Source organism: Notothenia coriiceps, unplaced genomic scaffold (genome assembly GCF_000735185.1).
Source record: "Notothenia coriiceps isolate Sejong01 unplaced genomic scaffold, NC01 NC01_scaffold00037244, whole genome shotgun sequence".
Taxonomy (NCBI): domain Eukaryota; kingdom Metazoa; phylum Chordata; class Actinopteri; order Perciformes; family Nototheniidae; genus Notothenia; species Notothenia coriiceps.
In genome coordinates this window covers 22,644,108-22,665,595 of record NW_011369945.1, presented here as the reverse complement: position 1 = coordinate 22,665,595, position 21,488 = coordinate 22,644,108, and the positions used below count along the sequence as shown (strand labels likewise).

The 21,488-nt window shown below is 39.9% G+C and overlaps 2 protein-coding genes across 3 annotated transcripts in view; one reads left to right on the top strand and one right to left on the bottom strand.

Moving 5' to 3' along the window:
- Positions 1-21,488, top strand: part of ap2a1 (adaptor related protein complex 2 subunit alpha 1) — a 114,788-nt gene that overhangs the window by 35,496 nt on the left and 57,804 nt on the right. The gene's annotated exons all lie outside the window — the stretch shown is intronic.
- Positions 1-21,488, bottom strand: part of LOC104965157 (paired amphipathic helix protein Sin3a-like) — a 45,538-nt gene that overhangs the window by 16,958 nt on the left and 7,092 nt on the right. The window contains exons 7-13 of the mRNA XM_010794116.1: positions 10,897-11,049; positions 10,565-10,720; positions 10,357-10,446; positions 8,747-8,865; positions 8,453-8,663; positions 8,096-8,212; positions 6,859-7,097 (exon numbers count right to left, since the gene is read on the bottom strand). Coding sequence (XP_010792418.1) covers positions 6,859-7,097; positions 8,096-8,212; positions 8,453-8,663; positions 8,747-8,865; positions 10,357-10,446; positions 10,565-10,720; positions 10,897-11,049 — 1,085 coding nt within the window. The remainder of the gene's footprint in view (positions 1-6,858; positions 7,098-8,095; positions 8,213-8,452; positions 8,664-8,746; positions 8,866-10,356; positions 10,447-10,564; positions 10,721-10,896; positions 11,050-21,488) is intronic.

Genomic DNA, 21,488 nt, shown 5'->3' with positions numbered 1-21,488 from the left:
TTTTAAAATGGTACCACTTTATGTTGAAAACTATTTATTACGTTTTTGGTTGGTGCAAACTGGGCAACTTTATTTGTGAACTGTTTATTGTTTGGCCCAAGGTTATTCGAGGGAGAGGTTGGACTGAAATTGACTTAGATTTTTTTAAATCAAAACTGTTGGTAAATCAACCAAAGTCTGTTTATGGCCCTCTGAGCAACAGAGAGATGTTTTCTAATAGTCCAGTTTCCCAATCGTTTCTGATGTACTTGAAAGTATTGGTTATACTTCAAAAAACAAAGTGTTATAGTTTACCAGAAGGGTCTACCTACTATAGGGCTACCGGAATCTCTGAAATGGTACTGTATTCCTAAATATGCTATTGCTACACCTTTATGGCAAAACAAAAATTTCACTTTTCTGTTGGTCTTTGTTAATATAGCCTTGAAAAAAATAAAACAATGTTTTTGTTGCTTAAGCTTATGTATTCAGTCATTATTCAATGGTATACTAAATCCATGGTGAAAAAAAATTGTTCTCACTGTTCTCAGGTCAAATATTATATTGCGATTAAAAATGCGATTAATGCGATTAATTAATTACAAGCCCCGTATTAATTAGATTTAATTTTTTTAAACGCGTTCCCGGCCCTAAAAAAAAATGATTCATGTCTTGAAGTGGTCTTTCCCAAAATTTATAAACAGTTTCATTTTAGCGATGCTCTCATATCCCTTCTATTTCACTTCGTGTTTTGAAATTTGTGTTCTGATTCTGGGGTATTAAGCCTTTAAAAAAAAAGAAAGGAAGAGAAATTGATTTTTTTTTTAAGGAGGGGCTTGAGGGCTCATGCGAGATTCTTACCGGCAAGATACTTGCGGTGATGAAACGCTTATATCATGGATTATCAAGGGATCATTTTCTGAACAGGTATGGAGGCTCAAAGGGCTTTCTCTTTCTTTAGCCGGGTTATACCACCAGGGCGAGTTTCGTAGTAATCAGCAGGCGAACCACTTTAACACTTCACACGTGTTATTTTCGGTTATTCGCGGGGCATTTTTTGTTATTCTTACAGTATTGTTGTTTTATAGTTATTTGTTTAATGTATACAACCCAATTTGTGTTCTTTGAAATTGAAAGGGATATTGGGCATTGTTTGTTTTACTTTTCGTTGCAGTTGTATATGTCTTAAGTGTAATTTTGGCTTGGCTTCCTATTTTGTTATGGGACATGCTTTTATTTTAAGAGTTAGCGGCGTTGACAGGAAGTTGTTGTTGCTATGGAAACCAAAGGTGACGGAGATTAAAGGAGGGAAAAGTAATATCTACATATAAAGGATCGGGAGAAAGTAAAACGATAACGTTTATGGTCAAGTGTTAGCACCCCCGAAGAGGCACAAGCTCTTACCATTGATATTGGAGAGATTCAATACATTTAAAATTTAAAAAAACGAAATTAAAACCCAATAGGTTACTCCAACGACAACTATTCGTGGTACAGCCTTAATAGCCTGCACACAATTTTTATAAATTACTTTTCTCCAGGGTAGAAGGGATAGGAATGATGTGATGGGATGAGCAAAAACGCAGGCCAAATGTAAAACAAACCAAAATGCCTTTCTCCTGATTAAACCAAACAGTATTGGTGTTTTATTTCCTTCCCCTATGAGAATGGAGTGTGTGTTGTGGACTCACTGGGGCTCCTTCAGTCTGAGCTGGATGGCTGGGTTGTCGTTCTTCTCCTTCTTCAGTCCCCAAACACCCTCCTTCTCACCAGTCTCTTTCTCGCCAAGCTCGTCCCTTCATCTGCCCGGGCTCCGCCTGGTCCGTAGAGGTTTTTGGGAGCAGCCCGCGAGGCCAGCGTCCTAGGTGCCAAGCCGCAGGAAGCATGTACCAGGTTGTTGTTGGACGTATGAAAAAGTGGTAGGGCGTCCGTCGGAGCTGCGTAGCTTCCTGCCGGCCGCCGTGTTGCTGAACCAGCAGCTTGGACCTTCGACATGCTCCGGCTACCGGGGACGCCGTTGTGCTTTTAAGAGGCGGCCTCTTCCTTCAAGATTCCATCTCCTCTTCCCTCCCTCCTCCTCTTCTTCTTCCTCCTCCTTCCACCTCGGAGAGGCTCGCCCCCTCTTGACGAGGAACACCATGTTGACGGAAGTGGTAGATGATCTGCTTGATCTTGTAATTTTGTCCTCCCTTCTGGAATGCCGGCCTGCCTCTTGACGTGGTGGATGATGAGCGCGCCGGCGTCCTCCAAGGATTGACTGTTCCTCCGTACGCCAGGGTCAGCTATGGCCGCGGGGGCTTCACTTTCTCCTCCAGACCCTGGCTCCTGTCGCTGCAGAAGGAAGCAACACAAAAGAAGTGGAAATGTTTTGTTTACATACAGATTCCTTTATTTTCATTTAATTGTTTTATTTGGGCCGGACAATGCACAGTGATGGAACACTTAAAACATTTAAAAATGTTTCCCAAGTGGTAAACCAGTGGCCAGATTTAGCTTTGAGCTATTTCTATCCCACGTCCCTCACATAAAACATTTAAAGTTTACATTTTACAAACATAGCAAAAACAAAAATACATGTATGGGCAAAAAAGTGCAAAAAACAAGGCAAGCAAATCCTTTAAATAATGTATGTCACTGTCGACTATATTGATATTGAAAAGTAGAATCATAAGAAACGTGGAAAAGTGGAACTTCTTACTAGACATTATGGTAAGAATTAAATTTGGTGACCAAAATAGATATTAAATGCAAAACACTGTTACCCAAATTCACCGAATGATACACTAACAAAAATATACTAATACAATTCTAATCGAAATCTGATCCAGGGTATATGCAGGGAATTTCCAAGATCTTCGATTAGGAATCTTTAAACTTAAAAGGTTTTTAAATTTGAACGTTCAATTTAGTCCAAATGTAACCTCTTTTTTAAGGACCCTTTCCATACATTTTAAGACCCTCAGCGCCACTTTTGGAGTTTAAACCGGTTACCTTGGCGACACCACTTTACCTCACATTGGACTATATACAGTATTGATTGGTCCTTCCTCCTTATCTTCCAACCCATTTGGAGGCAGACTTGCATTTCCCCATAACGATTGTTGTTTAACCAACCGGGTAAACGGACCTTTCGCGCGCTATCAAGCAGTGATGTGCGCGATGTCCTGTTCAGATGACGTCAAATCCAACGGTTGATGCCATAAATAAACTACACAGAAATCAACACTACACACCTACGCCATGGTTACATTCAGGCGCAGACTGTAGAAATACAACCTCTTTGGACAATTTATATACTTATTGGAAAACCAAGCTACAAAATTGTAATACCTTAGGGAAATGCCGTTTAATACTTTTTTAATAGCATTCATTTCGCTAATTGGATTTATTCAACTTTTAATACTTTTAAGACCCGCGACCCCCTGTGATCTTAGATAAGCCGGTTGAATCTGCACTTTAGACGCCAGAGAACATATGATTTTGGTGATGCTGAACTCTCCTGTTTATCATTATTAGAGATAGTTTGCGGAAGTTGTTTATGTTATATAAAAACATGACATTATTAAACAAAATGCTGACAAATCTGTTTCTATTTCATTTTTTTGTAATGCTTCTGAGGGCAGGGGTTCCCAAAGTGTGTGAAGGTGAGCCTCCCCTCAGGAGACATAATCACAGCCGGCGCCCCCTCCCAATTATTATTATTATTATTATTGTTGTTGTTGTTCTTATTATAATGCAGGGTATTCAATTGCATTTGAAAGAGGTCCAGTAAGAGAAAATGTCATAAAATGCTCATGTGTTTTCGCTACCTTTCTCTTTTTGCTTGAGCGTTCACCTCCTTAAAACATTAAACAATAGCTTTTTAAACCTCTTCTTTATCTTTGTTTTAAACATGTTGAGGTGAAGGATGGCAGCTTCCTCATACTTTGCTCTCGGAGAGAATAGTTGAGACGGAGATGTCTTTAGCAGCAGGGGAGTAAACGTTTCACCAATGTTTACCTCGCCTTAGCTATCCGTTTTCTGACAGACGCTGTCTCCTCTCTCACTTTAGTAACTTCACTACAATCTATCCATATTTTTGCCGCTCGCATACCATTTAGCTGACGTTAACTAGCTAGATTTCACTGTTTCTCTTTATTTTTTCTGGCGGCTGCGCCTCCCTTGATGCTCTCTGGCTTGCCCCAGGGGAGGCGCGCCTCACACTTTGGGAACCCCTGCTCTGAGGTATAGTAAAAGGAAACGCACCTCCATCATAAATGCTTTCCGATTTCATTCAGGCATGGACTTGGATCGAAGCACTTTGGGTGCGTTCTGTTTGAAGTTGACGCCCTGATGGTCGAGAACTTGAGTAAATACTTCTCGTTCTGCTCCCTTCCAGATCTTGATTGAAGCCTCGCTGAGGCTTCCCGCCACCCTCCTCCTTAGTCTTTAACCTGGTCAGAAAGGGAAGTTAAGTTATTAAACTCACACAATGAGTTGGAATTCATATTTTAAAGAAAGTATGCGTAGGAGTGCAGCTCCTTCAGCGATTAGGCTGCTGCATCCCCGCTGGTCTCACGGAGAGATTACCGCAGGTCTTTCCTTCCCTTCAGTGGTCAGGACCACTCACAACCAGCACAGCCCCTTTAGTTGAATCCCCCCCCCCCCACACACACACACACCCACAACACCATACTTATATCACCCCTTTGCTGCTAAATACCAACAAAACCTATGTGGCAATATATATAGAGCGTTAATAACTGTGTAATATAATTACCCTGGCCTGTCTAAATCCTAAGAATTTTACAGGATGTGTATTCTTTCAATTATGTAACCTTTTTTATTTTTCTCTTTTTAAATCTATTAAATCATAACTTATTACTTTCTTTTAACAAACTGCATTCACCCATATTTTAACACATGTAACATTAAGCTGTCTGTTGGCTCTTTTTCCTGCTGTAACTACGCAAATGTCCCCTCCGGTGGGGACTAATAAAGGGATTCTGTTTCTGATGAGTGTTGCTTTTGGTTTTCACATCATAACACGACTTCATCTGCTGCCAAACCAAATTCATTCAGGCATCAAAATAACCGCTGTGAGTCTTTTTTTAAACTCTATTCCAGGCATCGGGGAATGCAGCTTATAAAAAAAGGACACAATAAATCTCGGGAGCCATTTTAAATCCAGCATTTATATTGGCTTTTCCTTTATTGGCTCATAACCTCAGCCAGACCTCTTTAAGAAGCTGGTGTCAACACACAATATGTACACAAAGAACGTTGAAAGATAAGGTCTGACAACGTGTCCCTGAATACACCATACCTAAAACTCTAGGTTAACACTAGGAACTTGCCAACGGGTCACATTTTAGTCCAGTCCGTGTTTATGTAGCACCCTCTGTTGTTAAAAATTAATCAATTATGAAAGTCAGATTGAAAAATCGACTGAGAGAGAGAGATAAATATAGAGAGAGAGAGAGAAGAGAGAGTAGAGAGGAGAGAGAGCAGAAGAGGAGAGAGAGAGATAGGAGTAACATCTTGGGAGAATACAAGATCTTGGACGGACTGGAGCTCACGTTGAGGACGTAATGAAATGTGTGCAGGTTACGTGCCAGTTGGATATAAAGATGGGTACACCCGGAATGAGAGCAAGAGTCCGCGTCTGTCTGTTTACTGTGGACATTATATGTCCATAAACAGAACATTACAGATGGATGATAGATTAGTTATAGATAGATAGATAGAGAGATAGATTAGAGATAGGATGGATAGAGATTTGTACTAAACAAAACACAAGTCTAACACCAGCGTTTAAATCAGCACTGGTAGGATATGTTATACTTCATGCTATCTGCAAAACTATATCATATGGAAAAGCTGAGAGTCCACAGATTCTATTGGTATAAGTTTCATCCCTGTGTGTCACAACTCCACTGTTCTGTATGGATAAATAAAGAACATTGTAACTTGAAAATCAATAGCGGGTCAATTTGACCCGTCTGGCGGTTCATAGTGTTAAAGAACATTCGGTACGACTTTACAATAAAGATAGCCTATACGTGGTTTTCACGAATAGTTCTGTAATTAATTAGGTTGTGAACACTTTATAAATCATTAATAAGCTTTTTATAAGACATGAGATAAACAGTGGTGACTGTGACCGGTTGCTTTGCCAAATTAGTGAACCCATATTTATCTGTGCTGCTAAGCCTTATTAGAAATGGTAATAACCTCATTTCATAAATGGCAAATGTGTTTTACACTTTACAATAAGGTAATGAAACAAGTTTCTCACCTCCCCTCACCTTCCACTTTACAATAAGGCTCCCTTTTGGCAACTATAAATGTTAGCAACTCGTAAATAAATGGTCATAAAGAGATGCCAAGAAACATCAAGATGGATGGGGGGGAATGAACTCAGTGAACAACAGATACCAAGGATGCTGGCTGATGAAGAAGACAAAGTAAGCTAAGTAGCCAATATAAGGCTTAGTCATCTTGCCAAATAGTGAACCTGTGTGTCTATGTTAGAACTGATTTATAAATGGTTCTTAATGATTAATAAAGTGTTTACAACCTAATGAATAACCTAATTATAGACCCTTTATGAATCCTTTATAAAGGGTAGTCTTATTGTAAAGTGGTACCGAACATTCTATGTGTGCATATGCATAAATGTGTCTGTTGATTGTGTGTATATAGGATATACCTATTTTTTCCATATTGTATTTTTGTAATTGGGATTGTGGGAAACAGTATTTCGATCTCTCTGTCTGTACACACAAACTGAAAGATTGAAAATAAAGTTGACTTTGATTCTCTCAAAATAGCTTTTTCCACATATACAGATTGTTACAAAGGAAACTAAACATTAGTCAGGATAAGGTTCCCCCCCACCTCTTTAGCACGATGGGCACAGACACAGCCGGGTTCTTCTTCAGGCCATCCAGGATGTCGGGCGCCTTGTCTCCGTATATCCTCTGGATGGCTTTACGGTGCACGACCTCCGAGGAGCCGCCCATCGTGTTGTCCAATCGGAACTTGGCCTGCTCCTCCGCCGACATGCGGGACAACTTCCTCTGCACCGCCTCCAGCACTTTGATGGTGGCCAGGTTGGTCTCCAGCACTACGTCCAACTGTGGGGGAGAAAACACATTGCTGTGTGTTGCAGAGTGTGTTGCAAATCTAAATCTCTTCAGTCAAAATAATTTCCCCTTAGCACAATACCGCATCAGTTGCGCCACTTATGTGACAGACAAGAAGAGTATGTGACAGACAAGAATAGTCAATTCTAAGGTTGTCTAACAATTAATGTGGAGAAAGAGATGTCCTGTATGGGTTGATTGTGCGTTGATCTGTTGGTAATGCCTCGGGGTTCCGGTGGGCATGTAAACAAATGCATAATGCTGCGCTATACTTTGCGGCCTCGCCCGGTTGCATAGCGACGCTTATTGTTTAGGTGTCTTTTGATAAGCAGGTAGTCATAGCATTAGCTAGAACTAGCTAGATCTGATCGATATGGACATAAACGCGAGTGAAGTCTAATCTGTAGTCTAATTCTAACGGAAACTCTGGTGTGTTGATGTGCAGTCAGGAGGAGTTTTTAAATTCAAATGAAGTTACTGAAATGTTCCGACCATGTCTAAGTTACCCTATGTCTATCAAATAAAAACAGAAACATACATTTCCCTTTTTTACATTTAATTTCAATTTTAGAGCAGAATACTTTTTATATAGAGACACATAAAACTCGTATGGGTCACAAAGAGATTTAAGAAACTATAATAAATAATAATTGAATAATTTTTTTTGTTTAATATCGATGGCTATGTGTTGATGTGCAGTCAGGAGTTTCTCAATTCAAATCGAGTTACTTAAATGTTCCCACCATGTCTAAATGTTGTCTTATAGCCTGTCCCTGTCTATCAAATAAAAACAGAAACATACAGTACATCTCCATTTCATTTCAACAACATTTATTGTCCATTTTTTCTTTCCTAGAGACAGATACGTCTGTGACTGCATTGCTAGTACTGTTGTTTGAATCTTTTGATATTTGCAATGTTTTGCCATTTCCCCCCCACCTGTGGTGAGATCAACCGACAAGGTGTAAATATTTGATGTCCCAGCTCACCTCAAAGCGCTCGTCCTCACATCTGTAGATATTCTCCTCGTACTGAGTCTTCTTGGAGCTGACAAACGTGGAGTCCTCAGACCAGGAGGGGAAGGAGACCCAGGTGTCATTTAAGACCTGGACACGGCAGAAACAAACACTGTGTCATCTTAAAGGCCTCTTTATCATACGTGGGATGTGTTCAATTGTTTAATCACTAAGTTGGATAAGATTGATCAAGAAAAGACCATGGGAGTTTCAGTTTACCGGTCATAGAAGTAATAACAAAACGTGAGTCATACAAAAATATGGCATTTATAAATATTCCATATTTAACTCTTAACTATAAGTTTCCCTATCAACTGTTGCCGCTCTTACCTCTTTACAAAGTGGAGTTCTGCCGGTGCATTTGGGCTGCTGGTAGCTTTTGGGCAGAGCTCTGTAACTGGAGCCTAGTCTCTTACAGGAAGCATAATCGATCTCCATGGCGATGCCCTCGGTGGCCCGTTCCTTAGGGTACGCTTCGATGTGGGACATTTCCCGATATCCCAGGAAGTTTTTAAACCAGTTGAACAGCTCTGGGAATTTTCTGCACAACATAAAAAGGCAAAAAAAAAATGTATGACATATACTGTTGCAACAAATAGTCATTTTTCCAGGACTGATACTCACCCTAAAAAAGGCAGCACCAGCTGCACCAGTTCAGCCCTGGAGATCACCTCCTGGTTGAAGATGACCAGGCACCGCAGGAAGTTGTCGTAAGCCTCTGCACTTCGCAAGGCTTTGCGCACCTGAAGAGACAATTAAATATAACAACAGTATGTAACAGAGCCGAGTGGAGGTATATAACAAAAGCTAAATAACTTAGCAAAGCTTAACTGTTGTCATATTGAAAGGTTTTACCTCTTAAGCCCCAAGCCTGTTTTTCAGGCTTCCAAGGCACACAGGGGATAGGACCTTCCCAAGAACAAATGACATAACTTCACTTCTAAAAGGGGTAAATTAATAATCTTTTTTCTCAAAGCAATGATAAACCTGTGAGTTGGATGTAGAAGAGTCAGAATCAATATATCATTGTTTTATTGTAAAGTAAATTCCGATTGAACATAGTAAAACAATTTAAATTACAGTGTCCGTCCAAAAATAAACATTACTTATAGTGAAAACCACCCTTGAATGATGGGAATTTAGGCATCCAAACTATAAAATATAAGTACCCTGTATCAAGATTTATGCAAAACAAGTGACATTTGACCTTTTTAGAGAGATTTAGAAGAAAAAAAACACTTCCGTGGTCATTTGGGTGGATTTGACCTATCTCTGGCCCCCATTGGTCGATTTTGATGATTGACATCTCTTTTTAACCGTTAGAGCCAATGGAATCGAGGGGAAGTCCCACATACACGTTACCAAATAAGGAGTGAGAGTGACACGTAGCCAGAATACCCAAAACAGGAGGCTGTCAGACACTCTGGAAGCTATCATTAGCAGCTAATATGAAAAGTCTGTTTTTGACATAAAAATTGAATTATGGATTATCAAAAAAAAATTCAAAGTGACAGACACATTGGATTAACCTATGGATTAACCTTCAGCCGCGTTTCTCGCTTAATGCCATTGAACACAACTTTTGATCAGAATAACAGCTAAGGTGAGCATATCTCAGTTTTTTGCTGCCAAAAGCTACGTTGTGTGTTGTCTGGTTTTGCTTCCCCTGTCGCGAGTTCTGATCGCTCAGTGATGATACTTATATGTATGGAATCTGTGGAATCTCAGCTTGCTAGCAAAGCTTGTTTGTGCAGATCCGATAAGTATATAGATCTATTTATACCAAGAGTTCTGTGCCAAGTGCGTTAGCATTTTTCCGCTCAGGGCTTATTTAGACGCTTCTTGTGAGACTTGTGTTTTGTTTCGGTAAAAATGGTTCATACCGTCAGTTAGCTGAGTTTCTTCCCGTTTAGTGAGTATGACACATTCATATAGTTTATTACACTTTAAGAAGCTGTGAGACACAGTTTCGTGAAAAAAAAACGGGAAAAAAGCCCGTAGCCCCCGCTGACTGGCTTAACAGGTTCAATCTATATTAGTAAACTGTCAATTCTTGCCGATAGAAAACACCTCTCCGTCTCCCTTTTTCAAGCTTGTGCTTTATGTAAAATGCCATCTGCTCAACTTGCTATTTGCTTCCTTCCTTTACAACCTGAGTCAATATCCTATCATTTAATGACTGTTTACTTCACATAAACAAAATGATGAAACACAGCAAACACAAAAAAGCTCACCTTCTCAAAGAACAGAGATTCTGTCCCGACTCCATGCTTGCTGGCCTCTGCCACCGAGGAATCTTTCAAGTTCAGTAACTTGGGCTTTTTCTGTAGCGTTAGCAAAACAAAAAGCAAGAGGAAATCAGTACAATCATTACAAAAACAAAAAGGAAATAAAAAAACCAATAGAAGTGCACTATAGCTTCAGCAGGAGTTGAGGATGTACCTTGATAAGGGGGGTGGCCCCTGGAGTCGGGTGCCGGCGGATCGGGCAGCCGTTCTGATTGGGCCGCTGTTTGTTGTTGAGCTGCAGCTTCTTAGCAGTACCGCCATGGTCGTTCCGTACAGCCTCCGCCTTCTCAGCTGTAGTCTTACTTAACAGCTAGGGGGAATAACACACAACACTGTTAAAGACCAAGGTCCGTGTACATTCTCTCTTACACTCTGGAAAATCTATCTAAGGAGGAATATGGAGAGTTTAATTGGTACAAAAGCTCCAAGTAGGAAACCAGTGCCAGCGCATCTTCAGTGGAGTAAGAGGTAAAGTTCTCCGCTCACCACTGAGCTGTTGGCGTCGGGCAGGAATTGGCCAAACTCTGAGAGCAGGTCCTCTTGGTTCTTGAAGAGCCGGGCCACCTGAGCGTACACCTCCTGCTCCGTCAGCGCCGGGGTGTAGTTCCCACCGGCCTCCTTAGCGTTACGCTGCTCCTTCTGTAATGGAGGAACACAGGTTTAGTGGGATTGATTTACTCTTACTTTTGTAAGAACTGTTTGTTTGTGTGAAAGGTCCTGTATTTACAGATTTCCCGATTCGATCACGTGATCGGGGATCGGAGCCGATCACGTGATTTTCAAAAGATCGGAATCGGGAGAAAAAAAATCGGGGATCGGGATTTAAAAAAAAACAAAAAAACAAACATTTTTAAATACTTTTTTTTACATTTTGTATTCAATGTTACAAAACAAAAATGACCATGTTCAAGTCTTAAAGTCATCCTGAGGCCTTAGTTTTGGTTTCAAATTACACAACATCATGTATGTGTTGCTTCTTTGGGGCTTGTTTTCATAGACCTGGTTGCTTATTTCTCTCAAATCTGGCAACAGAGTGGGCGCAGTGTCTAATTGTAGCAGTAAGCTAACGAGTACTGAAAAGCTTTATTTTGTTTTGATCCAATGCTGAAAGAAAGAAGCTATATCCATGTTGGATAGAATATCCAATTTAAATAAAAAAATAACCTTAAGGGACAACTTGAATGCTTTTTTTTCCTCTTAATGCATTGCATAAAGATCGGATCGGGAAAAATCGGTATCGGCAAATTGTCAAAATCAAATGATCGGAATCGGATCGGGAGCAAAAAAAGGTGATCGGGACATCCCTAACCCCAACATTTCACAAAGGCAGAGCACACCAAACTTTTTTAACCATAAAAGTCGTCATATTCGAAGGAGAGTATTACGCATTGGGCGTGTTGTTTATTGGTCACGTCCATGGTGTGCAAAGGCCCTAAGGGTCTAATGATAATTCCTGTATCTTAATTTAAATGGTCTCTGCCAATACAGCAAGCTGGACAGGTTTTTTCAAGTCACTCATTTGAGGATATTCCCGATTATCCTGGATAATGGAAATTCACCATGTACAACAACTACAACTACTACTAGTCTTTTTATTGCCATCCTGGGTAAATCCTATATCGTCCAATCCCTAAACGCAACAAATGGGACTTTGAAACAAACAACTTCTACAGCGTTGTGTTAAAGGGTACTTCACTGGTGGCCCCTTACAGGAAGAGGAGAAGCACACGTGGGCTTCAGGGGACGGTTATAACTGTCTACTGGGGCCTCACGCTCACCTCTATTCACAGCAGGCTCTGCATTCAAAAGAGGCTCCACCCTGGAGGAAGGGCCCGCCTGCTCTTGCATGGCAGGTTCTGTATTCCCACTGCGTTGCCCTGCTCTCGTTTCTCTGTGACACAGCCAGTGGGGGAAACATGAGTCGGACAGCTCGGCCCTCGCCCCTCCACCGCTACTAACATGGCGCTGGGACACGTAACAAAGCATCCACCCAGCCTCAACAGAACCGAGTGTTGACTGATTGTCTGGAAAACACACACGGGCCCGCGCCAAAAGCAGAGGGCAACACCCGTCTGTTTCATGTTTGCTGTGAAGAAGTGGTTTGTCAGTGTTTTGAAGCCACAGGAGAAAACCACTTGAGTGCGATATGAAAGATGTTCCATTCCATACGATTGTTGGAGTTGCAGAAACCCCGTTTACGTCAGAATTACATGCAACAAAAAGCTTAATTAAAGCTGCCAGGTGCTGACACAGCAGTATTTCAAAACAGGGTCACATTTATTTTCACAGACCCCAGGCTCTACCACAGTAGTACAGTTGTACCTCATTGTGACCTTAAATATCTGGATACAAAGCCAGTGTTTCCCCTATATACAAACAGTGGCGGCTATATATTAAAACATTATTTTTCATTAAAATAATAATAAGTGGAGACCCTTTTTGATTGTTTGTTATGTGTATTTGTGTTACTGTATGTTCAATAAAAGGTGTATTTTGCTAAATCTTGAGACATTGCCACAGTATGTACTCGGCCTCAAGAGCCTTTCTTGTGCTGGCAGACACATAGAAACATATTGGCGGGGCGCACTTCGAACGCACAAAACAATTCCATGCGCTCCGTGCTCACATTTAGCTGGGCCTGCGTGCCTTAGCACCGCTGCTATGACTCCATGCTAGGGGAGACACTGAAAGCACTGTACATCTTTCTGTTCTCCTGCTGCCCGACAGTAAAGAGAGAATAATCAGCAGATAAATCAATAAATAATAGAATTGTTAATTGCAGCCATAATAATGACCAGTTAAAGTAGATATTTAAACCCCAGATTAACTCTGTATTAAACTACAAAAGCAAATAAAACCTCAGTTATGGTATCGTCTGGGCAATCAAACTAAACATGTACAACAACAACAACAACACACACAGCGAGTCAGTGTGAGAACACTCCTGTAAATTCCGATCTCTGGGTGAAAACAACACAGTCAATCTGCTTCAAACGTGTCCCAGGACCACTGCTGGCTGCGGGGCAGACGGGCCTTCTGCCAGGAATCCTCACACACTCTGAGCCTGAAGGGATGCTTCACATGACACACACACAAAGGACCTTCAGCTTGGAAAGGTCTCAGAAACAATGAATGAATGCCAGTATTAATGGGGGTAACGGTGTGAGATTGTCACAGCAGAACAACCATCTAAGAAAAACCAAGAGCGTTACACTATCATGTCATCAATTACAATAATCCCTAAAAAAAAGAATGAGAACCGAATTGTAATATTGAACAAAAAAGCAGAACTTTAGCATGTTATTTAATGTCATATATATATCTGGTAGGGACTCCGGTCTGTACCTTTAACTCACACTTGTGTCATTTTCTTTTTTTAAATATAGTAGATAACCGAAGGTACATGGTATGATAACCGCCACACTGTTCCAACCCTAGTCAGTATCAGCTCCTGTGAGACCAACATGTCAATGATCAAAGTATTATCTTGGCTCAGTTTGCTTGTAAAACTGCGGCCTGATTTCATAAAACTTGGTGAAAGGGTTTAACATGGGCCAAGAAAGAACCGACATTTTGGAGCAGACCCAAATCACGTGACAGATAGACAACTGTTGTTCTCTTCCGTTAGCATTGAGAAATTGGTAAATGTACCGTATTCACGTGGTGTCGGAATGTTGTCCCAAAATAAATCCCAGATTGAAAAATGCACGCCTCGGCTATCAGTGTGGTCCCTCTTAATAAATACATTCAACACATCTTCAATGTTGTTTTCATACAACCACTTGCTCATGAACACACTGAAGTCGGAAAATTACTTTGAATCTGATGGTAACAAACAATTGTCAAAACGTTGTGAAAACTCTCGTGGTATTTGCTGATGAACAACCTGTCCTAACATTAAATCATTGAATAAGCTTTTAAAATTTAGCAGGGTTACCATCTAGGCCAGGGGTGTCCAAACTACGGCCCGGGGGCCATTTTGAATTCAAAAAGTATAATAGAATATGGCCCACAAATTTAACTTGTGCTTGTCTTATATTGTACTTCTTAAATATACATGTTCAAATATCTTACACAGTAGTATTCATGTGCTAATAACACCACTTCAAATAAATGCATTCAATTCAAGTTGGAAACATTTTCTAACTTATCTTAGTTGATAAGAAAAAAGCCCTATAACTTATTTACAAGCTTGAAACACACCCTTTTCTATTTCCCCTTATTATAATCAATCTGAGGCTTCTGTTTTAAGGGATGAGCTGCCAACACTCACATCATTGACCTACATTTGATTGATTTTGCTAACTTATAACTGAACTTATGAGGTAATATACCTCTAGTGAGTGGTCCAGCCCTTCGTATATTTTTTTCTGTATGTGGCCCTCGGAGAAAAAAGTTTGAACACCCCTATAGGCAATATCCTATCAGAACCCATGACATTTATATAGACCAATAAGAAATTAGACATTTGTCAGAGAGCTTTACAGATTGTTAAACCTAGAAACTCCACAATAATTAATACGGAGGGCTCACTCTCCAACACAGACATACGTACAATAGATGTCGTATCTAAAACACACCATAACCAGTTCACAAGAATTTTACAATTTGAGGGTGACCATATAAACACGACCTGCTTATTGTAGATCAAGCACAGTTATCTAATATTCTTTGAATGATACGGCAATATTACTGCAGTTCTGAATATATTTTGTGATGGTGTGACTCTTCGAGAGCACCACCCACGAAAAAAGAACATCTGACTCAGCCAGGTTTTCATATATGACGTCGTTCAGTCGCCGTGTTTCAGGTGAACCGGGCGGCTGCAGCAGGTCAGGGCTGTTTGAGTAACCTGAATCAGAACAGGGTGGGATTCTCTTTCTTTTTCGTGGGAATAAGGCAAACTGGTTGGATGGAAACCCAGCAGAGAACAATGAGTCACAACCATGCGGTGGATTTCACAGCCAGGCTGTGCATTCCTGGCCGACAAAGGAATCCTGTACACAGCAGCACCCACACGGATACACTGAGCTCCATCTACGGTCGCCTGACCCTCTGCTTGTATTCACAGGCCCCAAAAACACCAGAGGCTAAATGAATACTCAAGAACTGGAAAAACAAAAACGCTGTACGGCTGTCGTGACGGTTTACACAGAGCAGTTATGTATATGCTGGATAATCTGAACACAGTGGGATCCTTCACTGATACATTACAGTTGAGCTGTAATATGGAACCAACTATGGCTAAAAGGGACCATTTACTATATGAATATGTTGTTATTGCAACTCAAAGACGAATTAAGTGTATTCTCGGGGTCCTTACCTACATTATTATTGTTGTTAAATCACAAAGACAGACCATCATGCTTCCTCAATAATAAATCCTCATTATCCTACGTTTGATATCCAATAAAACAACAATGGAGGACACATTTGAAGCAGCAGTGAGAGGAATTGATTTGAATTCACAAGACGAAGTAATAAATCAAACTACTTTAAAAGGATGAATAACAACATTAGCATAGGCCTCGGGTGAGCTACAATCCACTCAGTGATTTGCAATGTGTGACGTTGATGTTTACATGTTCATTAGGTTTATGACTAATCAACAGCTCTGCTATGGCAACAAATGATATGCTTTTCTATATTTACAATGTAGGTGTGTGTTTTCCACTGAGACTTAAAGTGAGTCGGTAACCAGGTACTGTAATACCAAAGGGACCAAAACCGTGAAAACAACCAGTTTTTATAAAGGTCAAGGGTCACGGACACGGAGCCTTGAAAATACATTTAAAAACACACAAATCAGCAGCTGCTTTGTAAAGTGCCAACCCTCTACGTCGATAACACTCACAACAGGAACACACATCTGTATCTCCACTCTCGAGGGAGGAAGCGTGCAAGAAAAACAATTTAAATGTATTTTCAGTTAGCATAACTTAGATAAGCTTAGATGTAGGTTCTTCGTTTCAAAAGTGACATACATCTTGGATTGATTAGATATATATTTAAAAGTACAACATGTTTTGTAAAAACACCAAGGAACTGATGAAATGATAAAGCTTATCATAGTAACGTTAAGGCTTGAGGTGGCTATGCTAACCATCTTGTGTTTCATATTAAAACAAGATAAAACATGATCATGTACCAACTGTCACCATAAATAAATGACCTCAATTAAGTAGTTTAAATAAATAAAAAAGGACATGAAATAAAAAAGTTGTTAAATTTGTATTAAGGGTTAAAAAGGTGTTAATCCTGATTGAGTGGAGTTTATTTAAAGTCAGTTGTGTAATGTAACTAATTTATAATTTACTCAAGTACTGTACATAACTTAGTACAATGTATGGGTACTTTACTTGAGTAATTCCATTGCTATGCTACTTTGTACTTCAAGACTACAAAAATACATAGGTAAATAATGTACTTTGACTGCGCTACCTTTAGTTACTTTGCATATATAATCACTTAAATATGACTTTAGTTATACCTGGATTACATTCACAGGCTACTGAGCAGTACATAAAGTGATTCAAACTAGTTCCACTTTTACCATATATGATAAACACAACATCAATAACTATAATCAAAGCATGGTGGATTTGATTCGGAAATGGGGCAATCTGCATATGGACTTTTACTTGAGTAACACAATGAATACAGGACTTTTACTTTTAGAGTATTCCTACACTTTGGTATTTCTACTTTGACATGAATAAAATATCTTCTTACCACATTGGCTAACTTTCAGATAAAATAAAGGACCTTAATCAATACCAGTTTTCAGTATACATAAAGTTTTAATGTTTTCAAGCTCGAAAGCGTAATAATCCTGATTGAGTAGAGTGTATTTAAAGTTAAACAAAGCAGTAGAGCCTGTTTTATCCGAGTAATAAAGAACAACTGCTAATTATCTAATGTAACGTTTTAAACTGTTACCTGCTGTGTATGAAGACGTAACTTGGAGGCCAATGTTAACCGTTGGGTTCTTCTCCATGAGTAAACTACTTAAACACAGGCTAAATCTCCCAGCTACAGAACAATAGACCGACTGCTAGCTAACATTAGCTACTCACCTTAAAATAACCACCCTCGTAGTGTGTATTCGGGGGTCCGAATATCGCCACTTCCCAGTTGTACATGTCCGACTCGTCCACCAAAGTTATTTTGAACCCTTCGACCGGTTCATCTTGGAGACTTTTCATCTCCAGCATCAGGGCTTTTTGGGAACTGGCTACATGGTGTCCATGCTGAGCCATATTCCTACAACGATCTGTGTAAATATATCAGCAACCCACCACAGCTGTGACGGGGAAGAAGGACAAAGCTAGCTACGAACAAACAATGGCTATCAGTGGAGAAAGAACGTGAGTTTCCGTTGGTTTCCGTTAGTCTGGTTCCAAAACAGGATCTGAAAACGGGTCTTTATTTGGTCAGAGCTCGTGCGGCTTCCTCTCCGTTGTTGTGAACAGTCCCGGGGAGCCCCAGTTATTAACATCCATCTGAACCTGCTGTTAAAGTCAGATACCATGCATGTTGCACTTCCGGTACAGCTTTCAAAATAAGGCCCTTTTTTAAATCTGGTTGAACGAATATTGTTGATAGATAGATAGAGAAGTACTATATTGATCCCAATTTGGGAAATGTTTGCGTTGCAGCAGGATGAAAAACAAGGCAATGTACATAAGAGAAATGAAGACACAAGAAATAAACAATCTAAAATATTTCTGAAGTAGAAATAAAATAGCAATAGCAAGTTGGAACACGTGGAACACATTATACAGCTCCGAAATGCACCTTGGATGTTAAATTGTTACTCGTGTGTAATGCTTGACAATACCCACAAAATCAATTTGGGATGAATAAAGTATCTATCATCAGTCTATCTAAATATATCTAAACCCCAGTTGTATGTATTCTCTTTTTAGTTTCAAATTAATTGCTGTTCTGTTGGAACTAAGCTCTAGTCTAGATAAAAGGCATCCCCTATACTAGCGATGCCAAATTACTTGCACCTGAAAATGAACATATTCTCAAAAATATATTAAATTCACAAGCTTTTATTTTGAAAGCAAACACAGGAAACCCAGTTTGGTTAGCTTGTTAGTGATGCTAACAAAAGCTAGCACGGTTCCTCGATTGAGTGCTGTTTCTATCACACATAAAAAAGGTGGTCCAAGCAACATTTAAAGTTTGATAAACTAATTCTACATACATCTATAAAAAAGGAAAACTCTCGGCTTTGTTAGCTGAACTTTACTAAACTCAGCTGCTCGCTGTCATTCATAATGGGGGTCGATTACTTCTGCTTACACGCAAGGCATTCTGGGAATTGACGTTTAAAGCAATGCAGCTAGATGTCTAAGTAATCATACATTTGAGTGATAATGTGCCAAGTTACATTCTCTGTGTTATACATATTAAAATATACAAAAACACCACACCTCAACACACACATTATTATGTGAGCAATCTGTTCAAACAGTAGATTAAAAAAAAATATATATATATGTGGTTCACAAAAACACAAAAAGTACAACAGAAGCTTCTTAAAGCCTTTATTTTTTTAATTTGGGTGGACTTTCTTTAAAGGGAATGTAGATAATTTATGTTGTACCCTTTAAAACATTTTACATTGTACAGCTTGATAATGGAATATGGAGAAATAAAAAGACAGGACCTTCCAAAGTCAGAGTCATACCAGAGTATATTTCAAAGTCACAAGCCAAACTTGGTATTATAACTCACTACAACTGAACCAACAGAAAATTAAGACAGAGTGGGTTGCCTCTCAGTACACTGCTTCACATGACCTGTTCTATTCCACTTATTATAGGGAGCCCCATGCCCTTAGTGTAATGACACCAACTATAACCCCCTTCCTTCCCCTGTGTTTAATAATTTAAAACATTCAACAATATCACTTTTTTTTCTTTTTAATTGTCTGAACTTGTAGATAAAAACACAACACCATCAAAAATAGAGAATGGTCAAGTAAACTTCTTTAAAAAAAAAACTATAAAGAAAAAGGACAAACTGGAATGACAAGTTTCTCTTTGTAAGCATGTCAGAAATAAAAAGTGTACATTCCTAATCATGCAATATACACATTTTAATCAAATATGCACAGGATAATGATCAGAATCAGGACAATGGATGATAAGGGGAATTGTTTTTTTTTGCAGGTTCTCTTACATCAGTCATTTTCCGGAACAGGGAATACATACATACTTATTTTCTATCGACAGTCTTGAAATACAGCGGATCAATTCAGCATTCAGACTCAACTACAGGACAGAAGATCCCATGGAATGGCTGACCTGATCTGCAGGTCACAGACATCATTATCATAGTCGTTATCTACAATAGCAGACAGATATGAAGAGGGCCTTACCAGTATGTGTGTTCAGAGACGCTACTGAGTCCGTTTTTATCTTGCTACTACAAGGTTAAGTCGTGCTGGACCAGGTAGTGACCTCAGACATGAAGTAAAACATCACAAGTACCTCTGAGAGATTAACAAGAGGTAGCCATTTAAAAATGAAAATGGCCCATTCATGTTTATCATAATGTCAATTCACAAAAAAACGGCAAGGCAGTTTCTGAAGGGAAAGGAAACATTGGGGTTTATCTGGATGTCAGTAAAGCTCCTGCGATGCTAGTCAAAGTGGCACAGGTGTAAATGTCTCACATAATTCCACATGAAGACAGACAGAGCTGCTGTTTACAGGGTGGAGGCTCCCTTTCATTGGCAGCCATGTTGCCTAATACTGATTGAAAAGTAACCTGAAACCACTTAACAGTTTCTGCTTACAGAGAACAACCTGAATGGTTTAACATTAAAGACAGGTTTTTAGTGTAACTTTCTCATCTCTTAGCCAGTCCAATGTGACTTTCCCATAGAAAGGAGGCAGTACAGCGATGTAACATGGGCAGCTCGCTTCATGCCAGATTATTCTGTCCCTAACTTTACCACGTGGTGACACAAATGAAGGCCCTCAGCACCATATCAGTTTCATAGAAATAACAGTATCCTTCTGGGTATTACAGTAAAATAACATATTCTATTTCACTGACGAATCCATCTGTGAGTTGAAGAGGAGGCTGATAAAGGTGGGACTGTCCAGAAAACTCATGTTAGACTGCACACTTCTACTCTGGGGTTAAATGTAATTATTTTTGACACCTTCAAATTCATCTTTGATTTTTAGAGAGGAATGATATGTTGGAAGTTCTTAGGGGGTCAAACTGCAGCTTAGCACAGTTGGTTAGGGAGCAGATCAACTGGGTAGAGAGAGGGGGCTCTAGTAGGTCAGACTGCACAGCTAAGGCACAGAGCAAAACCACTCATCTACTGTACTAATCACAAGGATTGTGTTGAACTAACACCAGCAGATCTGCTCTGAGCCTTGGCAAAAGGCAAGTAGGGCAACGGCTCTGAAAGAAGTTTAAAATCCATGCCTTATATGTAGCTTTGGTTACATCTCCCCACTACTGTGAGGAGGTTAGAGTCCCCATTTTCCAGTTTGAGAAATGTCCGTCACCAGGTCTACAAAGCTGAGCAGCACAAACACTGATGTGGAGAGGGCAGAGAGAAAAGGGGCGAGACAAAGGCGCAGACAGGTTTCAGACAAATAAAAAGAGACAAAAAAAAACAAACAAATCAAAAGACAAAAAAAAGAACCGCAAAACAGTAAAATCACGTTTCAACCATCAACAGCAAAAGTCCAGTTCTCAACGTTACATTACATGACTGTCACAGAGTGAATTGCCGACAGAGTGTAGGAACACAGGAAGGAGCAGAGGACACAGGGCATCCAGAAAAAGGAGCTCATTACAGTCAGAGGGAACCAGGAAGTAAAGATGAAAGTGCGTTGAAGACGGGCGAATTTACACAGTGAGTCTGTAAAACAACATCGAGTGTTGGGGAGTGACCACAGAGCTCAGCGCAACAACAGAGTGTGAAAAGAAGGAGGTAAGGGGATAGAAATCTTGCGAATCTGAGGACTAATAAATAAAGCGATACTGGAGTGCCAGCCGCAGTGTTTCGTAACATGATTATGTTGTGTTGCAGCGGG